The sequence below is a fragment of the Dysidea avara genome, chromosome 1, assembly GCF_963678975.1.
Source record: "Dysidea avara chromosome 1, odDysAvar1.4, whole genome shotgun sequence".
NCBI lineage: Eukaryota > Metazoa > Porifera > Demospongiae > Dictyoceratida > Dysideidae > Dysidea > Dysidea avara.
The window spans coordinates 18,101,953-18,117,823 of NC_089272.1; the positions used below are offsets into that span (position 1 = coordinate 18,101,953).

A 15,871-nucleotide genomic window follows, 5' to 3' on the forward strand; every position below is an offset into this window, starting at 1 on the left:
ACACACACACACACACACACACACACACACACACACACACACACACACACACACAACACACACACAACACACACACAACACACACACACACACACACTAAGGGATGAGAAATCTCATAGAACTCATTGGTTCTTGAAGTCTAACTTATATAGGCTACAATTCATTATTGTACCTTGAGTTGACAGCTGCTTATTAATGAGAAATGCATCATTAATTAGTAGAAACAAGCTCTCTACACTTCTCTCTAAATCAGTGTGGCTGTTTCTACCCATTTAAATGGCCCATGCATTGCCAATGCTACATGCACACGCTACATTTCAAAGCAAAATTTGAAACTTATTTTAGTCTAAAGTATGTTAGTGTGCTATATATGACTCCACTACTAGTAAGATATCAACTAAAGACCAAAATAAAACTGAGGTTGATGTGTTGATATTTTGTGAGTATGGGTGGAGTTTAAATGGATTCTAATTGTACCTTTTGAGAGAGTTTAGTTCATTAGCATTGCTTACTTACTTATGTATTTTTTCATTCAAAGTCTCCATATGTTGTTTCTATGGTTATTTTCCTCAACTTTGGTTCATCTCCCTGTATTTCCTTTCAATATATGGCTTCAATCGGATGAGCAGGGAGCAGAGGAAATAGCAACATGCAAGTTGGGTGGACAATTAAATGTGATATTTCTGTGACTGCCTGGCTGTATAGACTAATCTACAGAATTGAGTATAGTGTACAGTACTTAATGAAATTATATGAGTACAATGAAAAATTAGAAATTTTGTGTTTGAGTAGTGATCACCATACAGCATGGTAGTACTCTGTGAATTGGGGATCATGTAGGTTAGCACTTCTCACAAAATAAATATTGACCAGAAACCAGCCTCATAGATTCCATTATGGCACCTTGGCAGTATTGGTTAGGTTGAATCAAGTCCAAATGCGTTTTCAGAGCAGCCAAAAATGCTTCTTTCTACAGTTTAATACTGTAATTCATTTGACAAAATTTTCTATTGACTGACTAACTGACTACCTGATACCTTCATACAAGCATAAAACAATAACTTTGAATATGAGTTTGATTTCTCACTGTTAGATGTTGCTTCATCCCAGCAGGTGCCTTTTGGCATACCACAGTATGTACAATGTCTGCATCATGGAATTGCCATTTGAAAGGTGAAACTGGTTTCCAAATACCACTGTCATGCAAAATGCCACACAATTTTAACTGGAAGATAAATGTAAGTAGGCTACTCCACTTAGTGTACATATCCCTTTAAGTTCAGGGAAGGCATATCCCTCATGTGTACTAATGAAGATGAAGGGAATGGTGCAATTCAGAAGTAAAGATCATGCCGAATGACCACAGGAGGTGTACTGTCAGTATGAACTTCACTGTAGACTCAAGACTTTCAAGAGAACTTTCTTAAGAAAACAACATAGACAAATAGAACAGTTAGGAGATAGTTCTGAGCATTGTTTGTGGTTTAAGGTGATTTTTCCATTTATGCTTCCTTAACAATGAAAATGTGATTAATTACAAAATAATTATGAAATTCATAGTATAAAATGCTGTAGGCGTTCAGTTATAACAACTTAACTAAATTGAAATACAATATATTTGGTATTAAATCTCTATTACTTCAATACTTATAGTTGGGGGAATAAAATATTAACTGCATGTTTTAGAATTATGTACATACGTAGCTCAACACCGAATTGTTAATTTTACAACCAAATCAGCATCTTATTACCAGCTAATCTCTCTGTGTCTTGTTCAATCACCCTCTATTATCCCAAACACTGTAAATGTCTGTATGAATGAAACTATAAATGCATGTGAATGAGATATACAGAATTATTTAGGGTTTAGTGTTGTTCCACATCACCAAAGCAAAAGGGCTACAACAGGTTCTAAACAAATAATGGAGACCTCAGTGTTATGAAGTCCAACCTACAGTAATTATACGTTTATTTAGACCTTTTGTAGTTATTCTACTGTACCTTTACAAAACTGCTTGTTACAAAGAAGTATTGCTGCAATGAAAAATACTTCAGTGATCAGCACAAATAGGTAAATTACTAATGGCTGGTATCACAAGTGTTAGGCCACAATAAAACACAAAAATTAATGTTAAAGTCAGTGCTTATAAAATTAAGAAAGTATTTTAACAATGTCAATATAACTTCTCTTTCAGCACTATACTGTACTTATGAGGGGAAACAGTACACCCTTGGAGATGTGATACAACCAAACTGCTCTACAAGATGCACATGTCAAGGAGAAACATTTACATGCAGACCTCAAAAATGTTTGATAGATGGTTCAGTTTGTTATGTCTTTGGAGATCCTCGATATGTAACATTTGATTTTCATACATTAGACTTTCAAGGAGATTGTGAATATGTTCTCACAAAACCATGTAATAACAGTGACTTCATCGTTACTGCTTCAAATACTGCCATCAGTCATTATGTGTCATCAGCGAGTTCTGTTAGAGTGAAAATTCCTAGCAGAGGACTAGAAATCTATCTTACAAGAGGTGGAGGTGGAACTATCACAATCAATGGTGTGCTACAACCAAACAGAGGGAATAGAGTAGTACATCGTTCCAGTGGAGTAGAAGTTATAAGAACTGGTGGACATCCATATGTGCTACTAACAATTGGATTTCCATTGGCAATAAGTTGGGATGGATCACGTAGAATTGAAGTTTCTGTGTCCAAGAACTGGCAGGGGAAATTGTGTGGACTGTGTGGGAACTACAACAATGATGCTAGTGATGATTTAATGCTACCAGATGGTTCACTAACTACTTCAGTTAATGAGTTTGGTACTAGTTGGTTACATGCTAATACAACACCAACATGTGGAATACCACAACCTCCACCACCTTGTCCAGCAAGTGTGCTGACACCAGCGCAATCACGATGTAATGAACTGATGAACAGTGTATTCGTGTATTCAGTGTATGCCATGGTGTGGTTAACACTACATATTTTATTAATAGCTGCATATCAGACTATTGCTTGTGCAGTGAAGAAGAAAGAGAGGATTGTTACTGTAATAGTTTGTCCACATATGCTGCAGCATGTGCATTTAATGGCGTATTCATTAATAACTGGAGAAATTTCCTTTGTCGTAAGTGGCACATACCTGACATCAAAATATTGTTTTAATATTTCAATTTCCGTTTACAGCTATCACCTGTCCATCAGGCATGGTATATCAACAGTGTGGTCCATCATGTCCTCAGACATGTGATACTAATGAAGATACAGATTGCAGTGGTGGTTGTGTTGAAGGATGTTTCTGTCCTAGTGGACAAGTTTTATCAAAGGGCAAGTGCGTGGATAGATCTGATTGCCAAGGTATTTAATTCAACTCTGATTAAAGTATACCTGTTTTGTAGCTACTTTTGTATGTGGAACATTTTATGGCATGGATGGTAAAGCATTGGGCTATCAAGCATATTCTTCTTCAAGTAGTGATGTAGTGTGGTGGTGCTTTGTCTTTCAATAAATTCTCCTATTAAGTACGCGTACTGTAACTCAGCCAAGCTTTTGCTAGTAGTGTACACACCGTCTGGTAGCATTGATCGAGTTTCCTAAGCCCTGGGTTATGACTTAAACAAACTATTGGATAATCAAGGAGTTGTGTAATAGTTGAAAATCTATTTGAAGGTGTACAGAAGAGCAAAGGTAAGTTCCACTATTATAACTCTTGATAATGGACTATAGGCAGTCATCAGCATTAACATTAGGCAGCACTTCACTTCTGGCAAAAAAATCAAAAAAATCACAATGTCGTTCTTCAGTTTTACAACTTCACAGAAAAATTTGGAAATTTCAACTAGAATAGGGAGTAGGGACCATAAGACATCGATAAAAGGTACTGAAACAAGCTGGAGTAGTGCACGATATTAATTCACTGTAAAACTATAAGAAGTGTTATATCCCTACTGTGCTCAAGATACCATAATGGAATGCACAGTAGGGATATAACACTTCTTATAGTTTTACTGTGAATTAATATCGTGCACTACTCAGTCTACTCCAGCTTGTTTCAGTACTTTTTTGTCGATGTGTTATGGTCCCTACTCTAGTTGAAATTTCCAATTTTTTCTGTGAACTTGTTTGTTAACTATTTTTGTAAATAATAATTATGAGTAGTGAGCCCACACATACCGCATCTGAAATGGCGCCGCATGCCCCAATTATCGTCTGAAAAGTGAAGTATCCATTACACTTCATTGTCAGCTATGTTCAACCAGTTACACAGCATTTCAAATAAAGAACTGTTCGAAAAGCACCTCTGCAATCCATGCATACCAAAAGAAAGAAATGGTGTTACGCGCCGCAGTTATGTCAATTACTGTCTGAAAAGTGAAGTATCCATTACGCTTCGTTGTCGGCTATGTTCAACCCGTTACACAGCAGTATGAATCAAGAACTGTTTGAAAAGCACCTCTGATATCAAAATAGCCACTATGACAAATAAGGACGATTTCCGTTATGAGGGGAAGCCATCACGTGCTATCACCAAATCGACACTTTCACTGTCAGCAAAGATGAATGGGACACAAAGGAGGACACTGTTAAGTCCATGAAAAATGCGTTGTACATACTGCAATATGTCGTCGAACAGTGAAAAATTCAAGCCTGTAGCCTTAGTCGTTATCGAGTTGCACTTGTCTGAAGGCATCAGTCAGTCAGTCAGCTACTTACTTACTTACTTACTTACTCAGTCAGTAGATAATTTCATTAAATAAATTATTTTTAAAATTCCGTATCAACTTGTTGAAAGCATTTCGGGTCGATCTGAAAGCTTGTTTTGGCTTAAGAAATTGAGGCTTTTTTTGAGTGATATTATTTTGTGGGCCACACCTACTCCTTTGTGATTCCTACTATACACTATTATCATAGTGTATGATTTGATGGGTCAAGCAAAGTATGACTAGACATGTTCAACTGCCCAGACGGAATATTTTAAATACAAATGGTGACTGGGCCTGTGAAAATAGGGCATGTGGGCACAAACTACACCCCGCCACATAAAATCTCATATCTCAGTATTGGGATAGAGTATTTTCATTCTGTGAGTTGTATTTTAAAGCCAACTAAATGTTTAATAAATGTTGAGAAGTTCATGGTCAAACAACAAAGCTATGACATTACAGTTTGAAAAAGTAGGCAATTTTTATGTTCCCACATGCCCTATTTTCACAGGCCCAGTCACAGTGGTTGCTTTTTGTACATTTTCAGGTGATTGCACAACTTTGTAGTCCCTACTATACAGTACTATTGTACTGTATGATGATAAAAATCACCTTTATAAAAAAGTCTTAGTGCATCTAGCATCAAATTCATTCCAGTGCTGAAAACAAAAATACACTACAGCAAGCCACTTAAATTACATGTTTATCTTATTCTTCACGCAGAGAAACCATACTGAGGCATCATTTTATATTTACGATGGATGTATTTCGATACCACTAAAATTTAACTATTTTATGTGTTTATGCTACTGTAGGAGGGAGTAGATATGTGTAGCTACTCCTATAAAACATGGCAACCACATCCTTAAAAGCTCAAAACATGCTGACATTCCCTTATAACAATTAGTGGATTGCATGGCCCTTAAGATTTTCTGTAGAAAACAATAAATGGCACCATGCCCCTTCACGATAAGCAGGATGATCAAGATACTCAAATAAAGTAGTCATAGTCTCACACATATACAAAAGCTTTACTATAGCACAAAGTTAACATTAGTTTTAAGTAGTTTTGTCCTTATATTTTGCACCTAATATTTAACAATGCACTGTTGTTGTGTTAGAAATCATCTGTGATCATAATGGACTTCAGTATGAGATTGGAGATGTCATACAACCCAATTGTACTACAAGGTGTACTTGTCAACAAGGAGGAACTTTTGTTTGTAGAGCTCAAAGGTGTTCACTTGATGGTCCAACTTGTTATGCATCAGGTGATCCTCACTATGGATCATTTGACTCAAAGAAATTTGACTTTCAAGGAAATTGTGAATATGTTCTCACTAAACCATGTAACAATAGTGACTTCATCATTACAGCAACTAACACACTGTGGAGTAGTGGCTTTGTATCAGGAACAAGTTCAGTGAAATTGATGCTCCCAAATAAAGGACTTGAAATAGTTCTTGCACAGGGTAGACCCGGAACAATCGCAATCAATGGTATACTACAGACAAGGAGTGGAGACAGAGTGGTCCATCGTTCTAGTGGAGTACAAGTAATGAGGATAGGAGGAAGACCATATGTTTTACTAACAATTGGATACCCATTGGCAATAAGTTGGGACGGATCATGGCGAGTTGACATTACTGTATCTAGTAGTTGGCAAGGACAATTGTGTGGACTGTGTGGGAACTACAACAATGATGTTAGTGATGATTTTATGTTTCCCAATGGTTCATTAACAACCTCTGTATATGAGTTTGGTAGTAGCTGGTTATATGCTAAAACATCAGAAGATTGTGGAGTACCACAACCTCCACCACCTTGTCCAGCAAGTGTTACAACGGCAGCGCAATCACGATGTAATGAACTAATGAACAGTGTATTCAATGTGTGTAATAGTGTGGTAGATCCCAGTGGATTCATTGATGATTGTAAATTGGATTATTGTTTGTGCAGTGAGAGGGATAGAGAAAACTGTTATTGTAACAGTTTATCTAGTTATGTTACAACATGTGCATCAAAAGGAGTGATTATCTCAAACTGGAGGAATTTCTTTTGTCGTAAGTGGATAACAGTTTTACATTGTAATATCATTTTTTTTTCACAGCAATCACCTGTCCATCAGGCATGGTATATCAACAGTGTGGTCCATCATGTCCTCAGACATGTGATACTAATGAAGATACAGATTGTAGTGGTGGTTGTGTTGAAGGATGTTTCTGTCCAAGTGGACAAGTATTGTCAAAAGGAAGTTGTATTAATCTGATTGACTGCCTAGGTAAACTATTTATGTGTGCTTTATTGAAATCAAAATCAAAACCTATGCTCATGCACTTCCACAATACTTCATTCAACCCTTGGATGAGTGAAGTATTATGACCATGTCCCTTAATGATTTATGTCGCTAGGTGACTTTACCAGGGTTGAGCACACTGCCAATTATGCTGACACAATTCTGAACATAGTAAATGCCTAAAGGATATTATTATGCCATACTGTATCTAATAGAACAGTCAGTAACTCTGTCACAAACTAATTATCTATTTATTCATTTATTAATTTATTAAGTTTATTGAAAACATTAAAAATGTAAAGTTATTAACAAACTCTGGAGATAATGCAGGTGTAATTATTGAGCATAATTAAAAGTGTATGAAATTTTAATCACTGGTAAATAAAATACATACTAAAATTAATATATAGGCTAGTGCATAGTAGAGCTGAACAGTATGGGATTTGTCAAAGCTGGTGTGAAAATATCATGGTAGCTACATCTACATACTGTACAAGGGTAATTGGTTGTTGTTTTTTTTAATTATGAAAATGGAATGAACTTTCTTTTGGAAATTGTGAGAGAAGGCTGATAAAACATGTTAAATGACTTTAATGCAATTAGAAAGTCATCTTTCACGCTGGTAATAACATCATAATCTCTAGACAGTATGGTAGTATTTTCTAAACTCATCTGGTATGGTAATGGTATCATTAGAATACCTTCTCCTATGATACCTACCAGTGTATTGCCCAGCCAGCTCAGTTTGTGCAAACATGCTGTGAGATTGAGATACTCTAATAAAGAAGTCACCCTAATGTAACAGCCAGATAATTTGTCACAATGTAGTCATCCATTATATCTATGCTATAACAAAAAGCAGTGTATTTAAAACTCAGTAATTTAAGAATCCAAGAGTATAACAAAGCTACATACGTAAGTGAATTGTTGTTGTTTTGTATTGAGTTTCTCACTGTTAACAACCAGTTGACATATGATCATGTTACACAGAGATACATACACATGGTCAAGTGACTGATGGGACTTAACACTTAAACGCACAATGTTCTAATCTGCCAGAGCTTGTGATGTCAAATCCTACTTATTAAGGGAGCTGTATTACTGGCTAGTATATTAGAATATTTCAAGTTAGTATAGTATATTACTTATACAACTAATATTGGACCTGTGCTATACCATTTGCTATATTCCTGCAGTGCTTGATAAGTACCTACCTTGCTCGGCCTATAATGTGCATGCATATCAAGTAAACTTACTTTCATCCAAATGACTATTAATATGCTTACAGCAGACCACTGAGACCATTATTATAGTCTTGAATTTTGGTTTGTTCTTAAAACTGCTTGCCGTATACATACATGATTAACTACTGTAGTAGGCATGACACCATTATGCTGATACAATTGAGTATTATGCTTTGTAGCAATGCTAAAAGCATTACCTGTTATGCTTGCAAGAGCAATCCAGGAATATTTTGTAGATAATATCAGTATTACCGTAGATTCCCTAAAATTTCGGCATCTCTAAATATTCGGCACTCCCTGTGCTTTGAACGCAATGTGCTCTAAATTTTGGCAAGCAGAAAGAAAGCTTCTATTATAAGCGCGCTAATTTTTCGGCACTTGGAGTACTAGTTGACGAAGGTTTCTTTAGTACTGAGGATTCCCAGTGACCTCACATAATATGCTACCTCGATGCTGGATGAAGCACCTGAAGTGTGAAATTGTTCAGAGAACGAACATGCCCAATGATATCATCGTGTGACATCACGGCTACCACAAAACGATCTTCGTTTCTGTTTACAGAATAACATGGTAGAGACTATTCGTTCGGTTCCGGATGCCGATTTTACCAAGCTATTTGTCCGGCTCGGTTCACGTAAATAAAAACTTAGACAAAAAGAGTCCTCAAGCGAAAAAAAAGTTATGACCTGTCCGGAAATCGAACCCGGGACCTCCTGTGTGTGAGGCAAGGATCGTAACCACTGTGTTACGTGGCTCCCAGCTACCCACTTCTCTTAGTTTCTATCTTATATACGTCATTCAAGAAGAAACCTATATAAGAAGAATACCCAGTGAAGAAGAAACCAAAGCTGAACCCGACCCTAACGCTAACGTGACATTTGCCTGTTAAGCAAAATGATGACTTTCACTGTCTGTATGAAGGTAAGTTTTGGGGTGAGTTCGAGGCGAGCTCACCCCAAAACTTACCTTCATACAACTAGTTTGTTTGATACTCGAGTTATGGGTGACACTGTCGGACGAATAGTACTGGACGAACAGGACCACGCGATCCGAACTGGACGAATAGCCTGGTGAAATCGGTGTCCGGAACCGGACAAATAGCCACTATGGAATAACATCTCTCCTGGAGCCCACAAACATGATACATCCTCAGATATAACACTCTGTTAAGTCATGGAACACTTCGTGCAGCAACTGGGAGCTAGCAAGATTTCACAAGATAGCTAGTTTAATAGTATTGATTGTGGTTTCTATTATTATTAGTGTCGAGTGACTGTATACAAAAGCGATGTTGACATTGATCATCTCTCCTGGATAATGTAGGCAATCACGGTATATAAGTTATAGTGCTGCAGCGAAGTGAGTGTTGCGGCCAGTATCGTCAGTTCCGCCACAAGCCATTCCTGTTGGTCCCTGTAGAAAGAAATCCACCAGTAAGCAGATCGCAAATAACATAGCCATGAAGCATGCAGACTGTATTAGGGATAGATCCCTAAAAAATTCAACAATAACACCGGGTTGGTACATTTTTACCTAATTGTTCGGCCAGACACGAACGGAATCTGTCAAATTTTTAGGGAATCTATGGTAATCAGGTTTACTTAATTTTTGGCTAGTTTTCTATTCTTTTCACTAGTAGTTATAGCAGAGTATATCATTGTACTACGTGAATGAATTTTAAAATGACTGTTCTATTAGAGAATATTTAACGATTCTATTAGAGTACTTTTAATGAAAGTGTGCATTTAGCAAATTTTCTTTCTCCTAAACTATCATTGCTTCATGATGCCAATACATTGTCATACTCACTGCCTGCCCAAGTAGCTGTATATCTAAACTATTTGATTAGATAAAAGCGTAATCTAATGAATTAATATTACTTTGACTGTTTATCAAATAGCAAACAAAAAGTATAGAACTTTATTGGACATCCTGAATTGTGTTTTTAGATAATAATCATTTTTGTTACTGATGGCAGTAAAGATCAGCTGCAAGACTGCACACCCTATATTGTGAAATTACTTTTTATTTATTTTTATTTTCTAGCACTGTATTGTTACTATAATGGACTTCAATATGAGGTTGGAGATGTAATACAACCCAATTGTAGTACAAGATGTACTTGTCATTATGGAGGATATTTTGTTTGCAAGCCTCAAAAGTGCTCAGCTAATGGTCCAACTTGTTATGCATCAGGAGATCCTCACTATGGATCATTTGACTCAAAGAGATTTGACTTTCAAGGAAATTGTGAATATGTTCTTACTAAACCATGTAACAATAATGACTTCATCATTACAGCAACTAACTTACTCTGGGGTAGTCCTTTTGTATCAGTGACACATTTAGTGAAAGTGATTGTTCCAAATCAAGGACTAGAAATTGTTCTCTCAACCGGTAGAGATGGAATAATTACAATTAATGGTGAATTACTAATAAACAATGGAGACAGAGTGGTACATCGTTCCAGTGGAGTGGAAGTGGCTAGGGCAGGTAGAAGACCACATATAATACTTACAATTGGGCACCCATTGACAATCAGTTGGGATGGGGCAGGGCAAGTTAGGATCACTGTGTCAAGGAGTTGGCAGGGACAATTGTGTGGACTGTGTGGGAACTACAACAATGATGTTAGTGATGATTTTATGTTTCCCAATGGTTCAGTGACAACTTCTGTAAATGATTTTGGTAGTAGCTGGTTGTATGCTAAAACATCAGAAGGTTGTGGAGTACCACAACCTCCACCACCTTGTCCAGCAAGTGTTACAACAGCAGCGCAATCACGATGTAATGAACTAATGAACAGTGTATTCAATGTGTGTAATAGTGTGGTAGATCCCAGTGATTTCATTGATGGCTGCAAACTAGACTATTGTTTGTGCAATGAGAGAGATAGAGAAGATTGTTATTGTAATAGTTTATCTAGTTATGCTGCAGAGTGTGCATCAAAAGGAGTAATTATTTCTAATTGGAGGAATTTCTTTTGCCGTAAGTTGTTGGTATTGAAGAATCAACGTGAATTTATAACATTTTATTGTTATTACAGCTTCTGACTGTCCATCAGGCATGGTATATCAACAATGTGGTCCATCATGTCCTCAGACATGTGATACTAATGAAGACACAGATTGTAGTGGTGGTTGTATTGAAGGATGTTTCTGTCCAAGTGGACAAGTTTTGTTCCGTGGAAAATGTATAAATGAGACTGAATGTGAAGGTACAATATAATAAATTTTATGTGCTTTTCCATATTGCTTTGAAATAATATGTATTATCTTCAGTTTTACACTGACATGTTATGTAGGTATGCTGTCATAGTTACATATACTGTACCTTGACCACTTTATTAAGTACATATTTTTAACAACAAAAAAAGGCACATGTAGATTGCACCAGAATTCCATTACACCCTGTGGTTAGGGTAAGCATTCAAAGGTTTCATGAAGCCCCCTTTTGTAAATTTTACCATTATTTGCTGGATATGAATAAATACATCAATTGAATTAAATTCACCCCAGTATTGACTGACTGACTGACTGACTGACTGACTGACTGACTGACTGACTGACTGACTGACTGACTGACTGACTGACTGACTGACTGACTGACTGACTGACTGACTGACTAATATCATTTTAAAGATAATATTACTGATCAAGACACACAATATTATGTTGTGCAGTCTAGGAAAGCCAGAGTGCAAGTATTACAGATAGCTGTGAACAGAACTCTTGAAAGCTTACTACAGTGTATATGTGACCAAATTTTGGAAAATCATCCTATGGACACACGCATTTGAGACCTAATGATCAACTCACAAACTTTATAGTGCAAGTCTACTTGTTGATGGTTTTAAGCCATTCTCAATACCTTAAATTACAATAAAATTCTTGAAATAGTTTCAAAACTGTGTCCATCTCTTATTAGCAACCCACTAAACATGAAAATTCTAATTATTTCACATGCACCCATATGGGTGATTTTCAAAAATTTTGTCACATATCTTAGTGTAGGCATGTACTATAACATAAATTGCTATTAAGCAAACCATATGTTCCCTCATTGTAGAATTATACTGTACTTATATGGAAATTCAGTACACACTTGGAGATGTGATACAACCAAACTGTACCACAAGTTGTACTTGTCAATATGGAGGATATTTTGATTGCAAATCTCAAACTTGTCTAGTTGATGGTCCAAATTGTTATGGTTGGGGAGATCCCCACTATGGATCATTTGACTCTCGTACATTTAACTTTCAAGGAGATTGTGAATATGTTCTGTCTCAACCATGTAACAGTACTGAGTTCATCATTACAGGTTCTAATACTGCTATTAACTCTCATGTATCAGTTACAAGTGCTGTAAGAGTTGTCATTCCTAGTAGAGGACTAGAAATCTATCTCACAAGAGGTGGAGGTGGAACAATCACAATCAATGGCATATTACATCCAAATAATGGAGATGGAGTGGTCCATCATTCTAGTGGAGTAGAAGTATTGAGGACAGGAGGACACCCATACATTTTACTCAAAATTAAGTTCCCTGTAAAAATAAGTTGGGATGGATCACATCGAGTTGACATTACTGTATCTAGTAGTTGGCAGGGACAATTGTGTGGACTGTGTGGGAACTACAACAATGATGCTAGTGATGATTTTATGTTACCAGATGGTTCAGTGACAACTTCAGCAGATGAATTTGGTAGTAGCTGGTTGTATGTTAACACATCATCAACGTGTGGAGTGCTAGATACACCACCACCTTGTCCAGCAAGTATCATGACAGCAGCACAATCACGATGTAATGAACTCACTAACAGTGTCTTTAGTGTGTGCAATAGTGTTGTAAACCCCACACCTTTTATTGATGGCTGTATGTTAGACTATTGTTCATGTACTGAAGCAGAGAGAGAAGAGTGTTATTGTAACAGTATATCTAGTTATGCATCAGCATGTGCATCCAGGGGTGTCATCATTCCCAACTGGAGGAACTTCTTTTGTCGTAAGTGTAATTTGAACAAATTGTAAAAGTTTATATTTTGTATTATTTTCACAGCTATCACCTGTCCATCAGGTATGGTATATCAACAATGTGGTCCATCATGTCCTCAGACATGTGATACTAATGAAGATACAGATTGTAGTGGTGGTTGTGTTGAAGGATGTTTCTGTCCAAGTGGACAAATTTTATCAAATAGGGTGTGCATTAATAAAACTGAATGTGAAGGTAATAAAGTGGCAAGGGTTCTTTGTGAACAATAAATAGTGAATATGTATGTGAAAAATACTACGGTATGAGCCTGAAACCTTGGTTATCTGAAAAAACAGTAGTAGTGACTGTTTTATTAGAGTATTTTTGTCACCAGGTGTATGTTCTATTAGAGTGTCTATTAGAGTTGTGAACTCGATAACAAATTCAAAACTGGTTAACTAGTAACCAATAACTGGCAGTTAACCGGTAACTGGTTTCTGTGTAATACAGTGGTATTGGCAGACATAATAATACTCAACAAGCCTGCTGGAAGCTTTTGGGTGGTACCAAAGGTCTTACAATAACAGTTATTGCAATCACATATTTACACATGCTTTGAGGTTATGTTATGATGTTAACATGTGTCAGCAGGGGTAATTTATGGTTTACCAAGTAGGTAGGCAGAACCAGTTTAAAGGCTTCTTAACCGGTAATTGGCTGACCTAGACAATACCAGTTAATAACCGGTTTTTCGCATACCGGTTCACAGCACTAGTGTCTATATTTTATTAGAGTAGTTGAATACAGCTCTGAATTATAATATCCAAACTAATTTACTTATCTAAACACTTTTATGACTGAACCAGCATACGAGTGTTTGGATAATGGAGATCCACTGTACAGTTATGAAATATGTTTATTTAGTTAAATGGAAGCAGCAAAGCTTTGAAAAATCTGTCAATTTTATTTTAGAGAAAAAAACTAGCTTGATTGTGTGTATGCGAATGACATTTTAAATCACTAAAACTAGCCAACCTAATCTTAGCTCTTTGTTATATCACTAAAAACAGATTGTATGGGTACTCATTAATAGTCTGATGATCAAAAATTCACATGGTATTTGTGTACTCGAAATGAATGCTCTTATAGACGATGAAAACAAAGTGCACTAAATCACTAATGCTTGGGCATACAAAACACTACATTTTGGGGTAGGGGTGTCTCAAGACTAATAGCACTCTGTTTTGTCTCATGCTGTTTTAATATCTTGACACACTCCCCTTGTGCTGTATTTTTCACACACACATGCCATGTAAAGGATTGTATGTTTTATCAGGAGCTTATGAGCCGCCAAAGGCAGCAAAGGAGCATGAAACTCGGTTCCATCACAATCCAAATTACATCACGTTTTTTGAATAAATTGCTACGAGTGTCACGCACAATTAGTATATGGCGTCGATTAATGAGATTTTACTTTCCTTATATGGAAACCAATCACTAATGAATTTGGATTTTGATGGCATCCAGCAGGCTACGTAAGTTTCATGCTACTTCAGCGGCTCATAAGCTCCTGATTTTATGTATTGCAAAACTCTCCATAATTAGATATTGTACATTATGATGTATATAATATTATTGTATTTATTTATGATTTGTGTGCAGCTCTGTACTGTAACTATCTGGGAAAACATTATGAACTTGGAGATATGATACAACCAAACTGTTCTACAAGGTGTACTTGTCAAAGAGGAGGAGCTTTTACATGCAACCCACAAAAATGTTTGATAGATGGTTCAGCTTGTTATGTCTTTGGAGATCCTCGATATGTAACATTTGATTTTCATACATTAGATTTTCAAGGAGATTGTGAATATGTTCTCACACAACCGTGTAATAACAGTGACTTCATCATTACTGCTTCAAATACTGCCATCAATTCTTATGTGTCATCAGCAAGTTCTGTTAGAGTGATCATTCCTAGCAGAGGACTAGAAATACATCTCACAAGAGGTGGAGGTGGAGCAATTACAATCAATGACATTCCACAACCAAACAATGGGGATGGAATAGTACATCGCTCCAGTGGAGTAAAAGTATTAAGAACTGGTGGACATCCTTATGTTCTACTAACAATTGGGTTTCCATTAGCGATAAGTTGGGATGGATCTAGCCGGATTGAAGTTTCTGTGTCCAAGAACTGGCAGGGACAATTGTGTGGACTGTGTGGGAACTACAACAATGATGCTAGTGATGATTTAATGCTACCAGATGGTTCACTAACTACTTCAGTTAATGAGTTTGGTACTAGTTGGTTACATGCTAATACAACACCAACATGTGGAATACCACAACCTCCACCACCTTGTCCAGCAAGTGTGCTGACAGCAGCACAATCACGATGTAACGAACTGATGAACAGTGTATTCAATGTGTGTAATAGTGCAGTAGACCCAACATATTTCATTAGTAGTTGCATATCAGACTATTGCTTATGTGGTGAAGCAGAAAGAGAGGATTGTTACTGTAATAGTTTGTCTACATATGCTGCAGCATGTTCATTTAATGGAGTATTCATTAACAATTGGAGAAATTTCCTTTGCCGTGAGTTATATATGTTGTGCTTAAAGTTTGATCATTAC

The 15,871-nt window shown here is 36.6% G+C and overlaps 1 protein-coding gene across 1 annotated transcript in view; it reads left to right on the forward strand.

The window, feature by feature from the left end:
- The window catches only part of LOC136264346 (IgGFc-binding protein-like), a 68,605-nt gene that overhangs the window by 21,367 nt on the left and 31,367 nt on the right, over nucleotides 1-15,871 (forward strand). Inside the window, exons 12-21 of the mRNA XM_066059101.1 lie at nucleotides 2,196-2,967; nucleotides 3,009-3,139; nucleotides 3,199-3,369; nucleotides 5,837-6,778; nucleotides 6,826-6,996; nucleotides 10,302-11,243; nucleotides 11,302-11,472; nucleotides 12,324-13,262; nucleotides 13,317-13,487; nucleotides 14,895-15,833. Coding sequence (XP_065915173.1) covers nucleotides 2,196-2,967; nucleotides 3,009-3,139; nucleotides 3,199-3,369; nucleotides 5,837-6,778; nucleotides 6,826-6,996; nucleotides 10,302-11,243; nucleotides 11,302-11,472; nucleotides 12,324-13,262; nucleotides 13,317-13,487; nucleotides 14,895-15,833 — 5,349 coding nt within the window. The remainder of the gene's footprint in view (nucleotides 1-2,195; nucleotides 2,968-3,008; nucleotides 3,140-3,198; nucleotides 3,370-5,836; nucleotides 6,779-6,825; nucleotides 6,997-10,301; nucleotides 11,244-11,301; nucleotides 11,473-12,323; nucleotides 13,263-13,316; nucleotides 13,488-14,894; nucleotides 15,834-15,871) is intronic.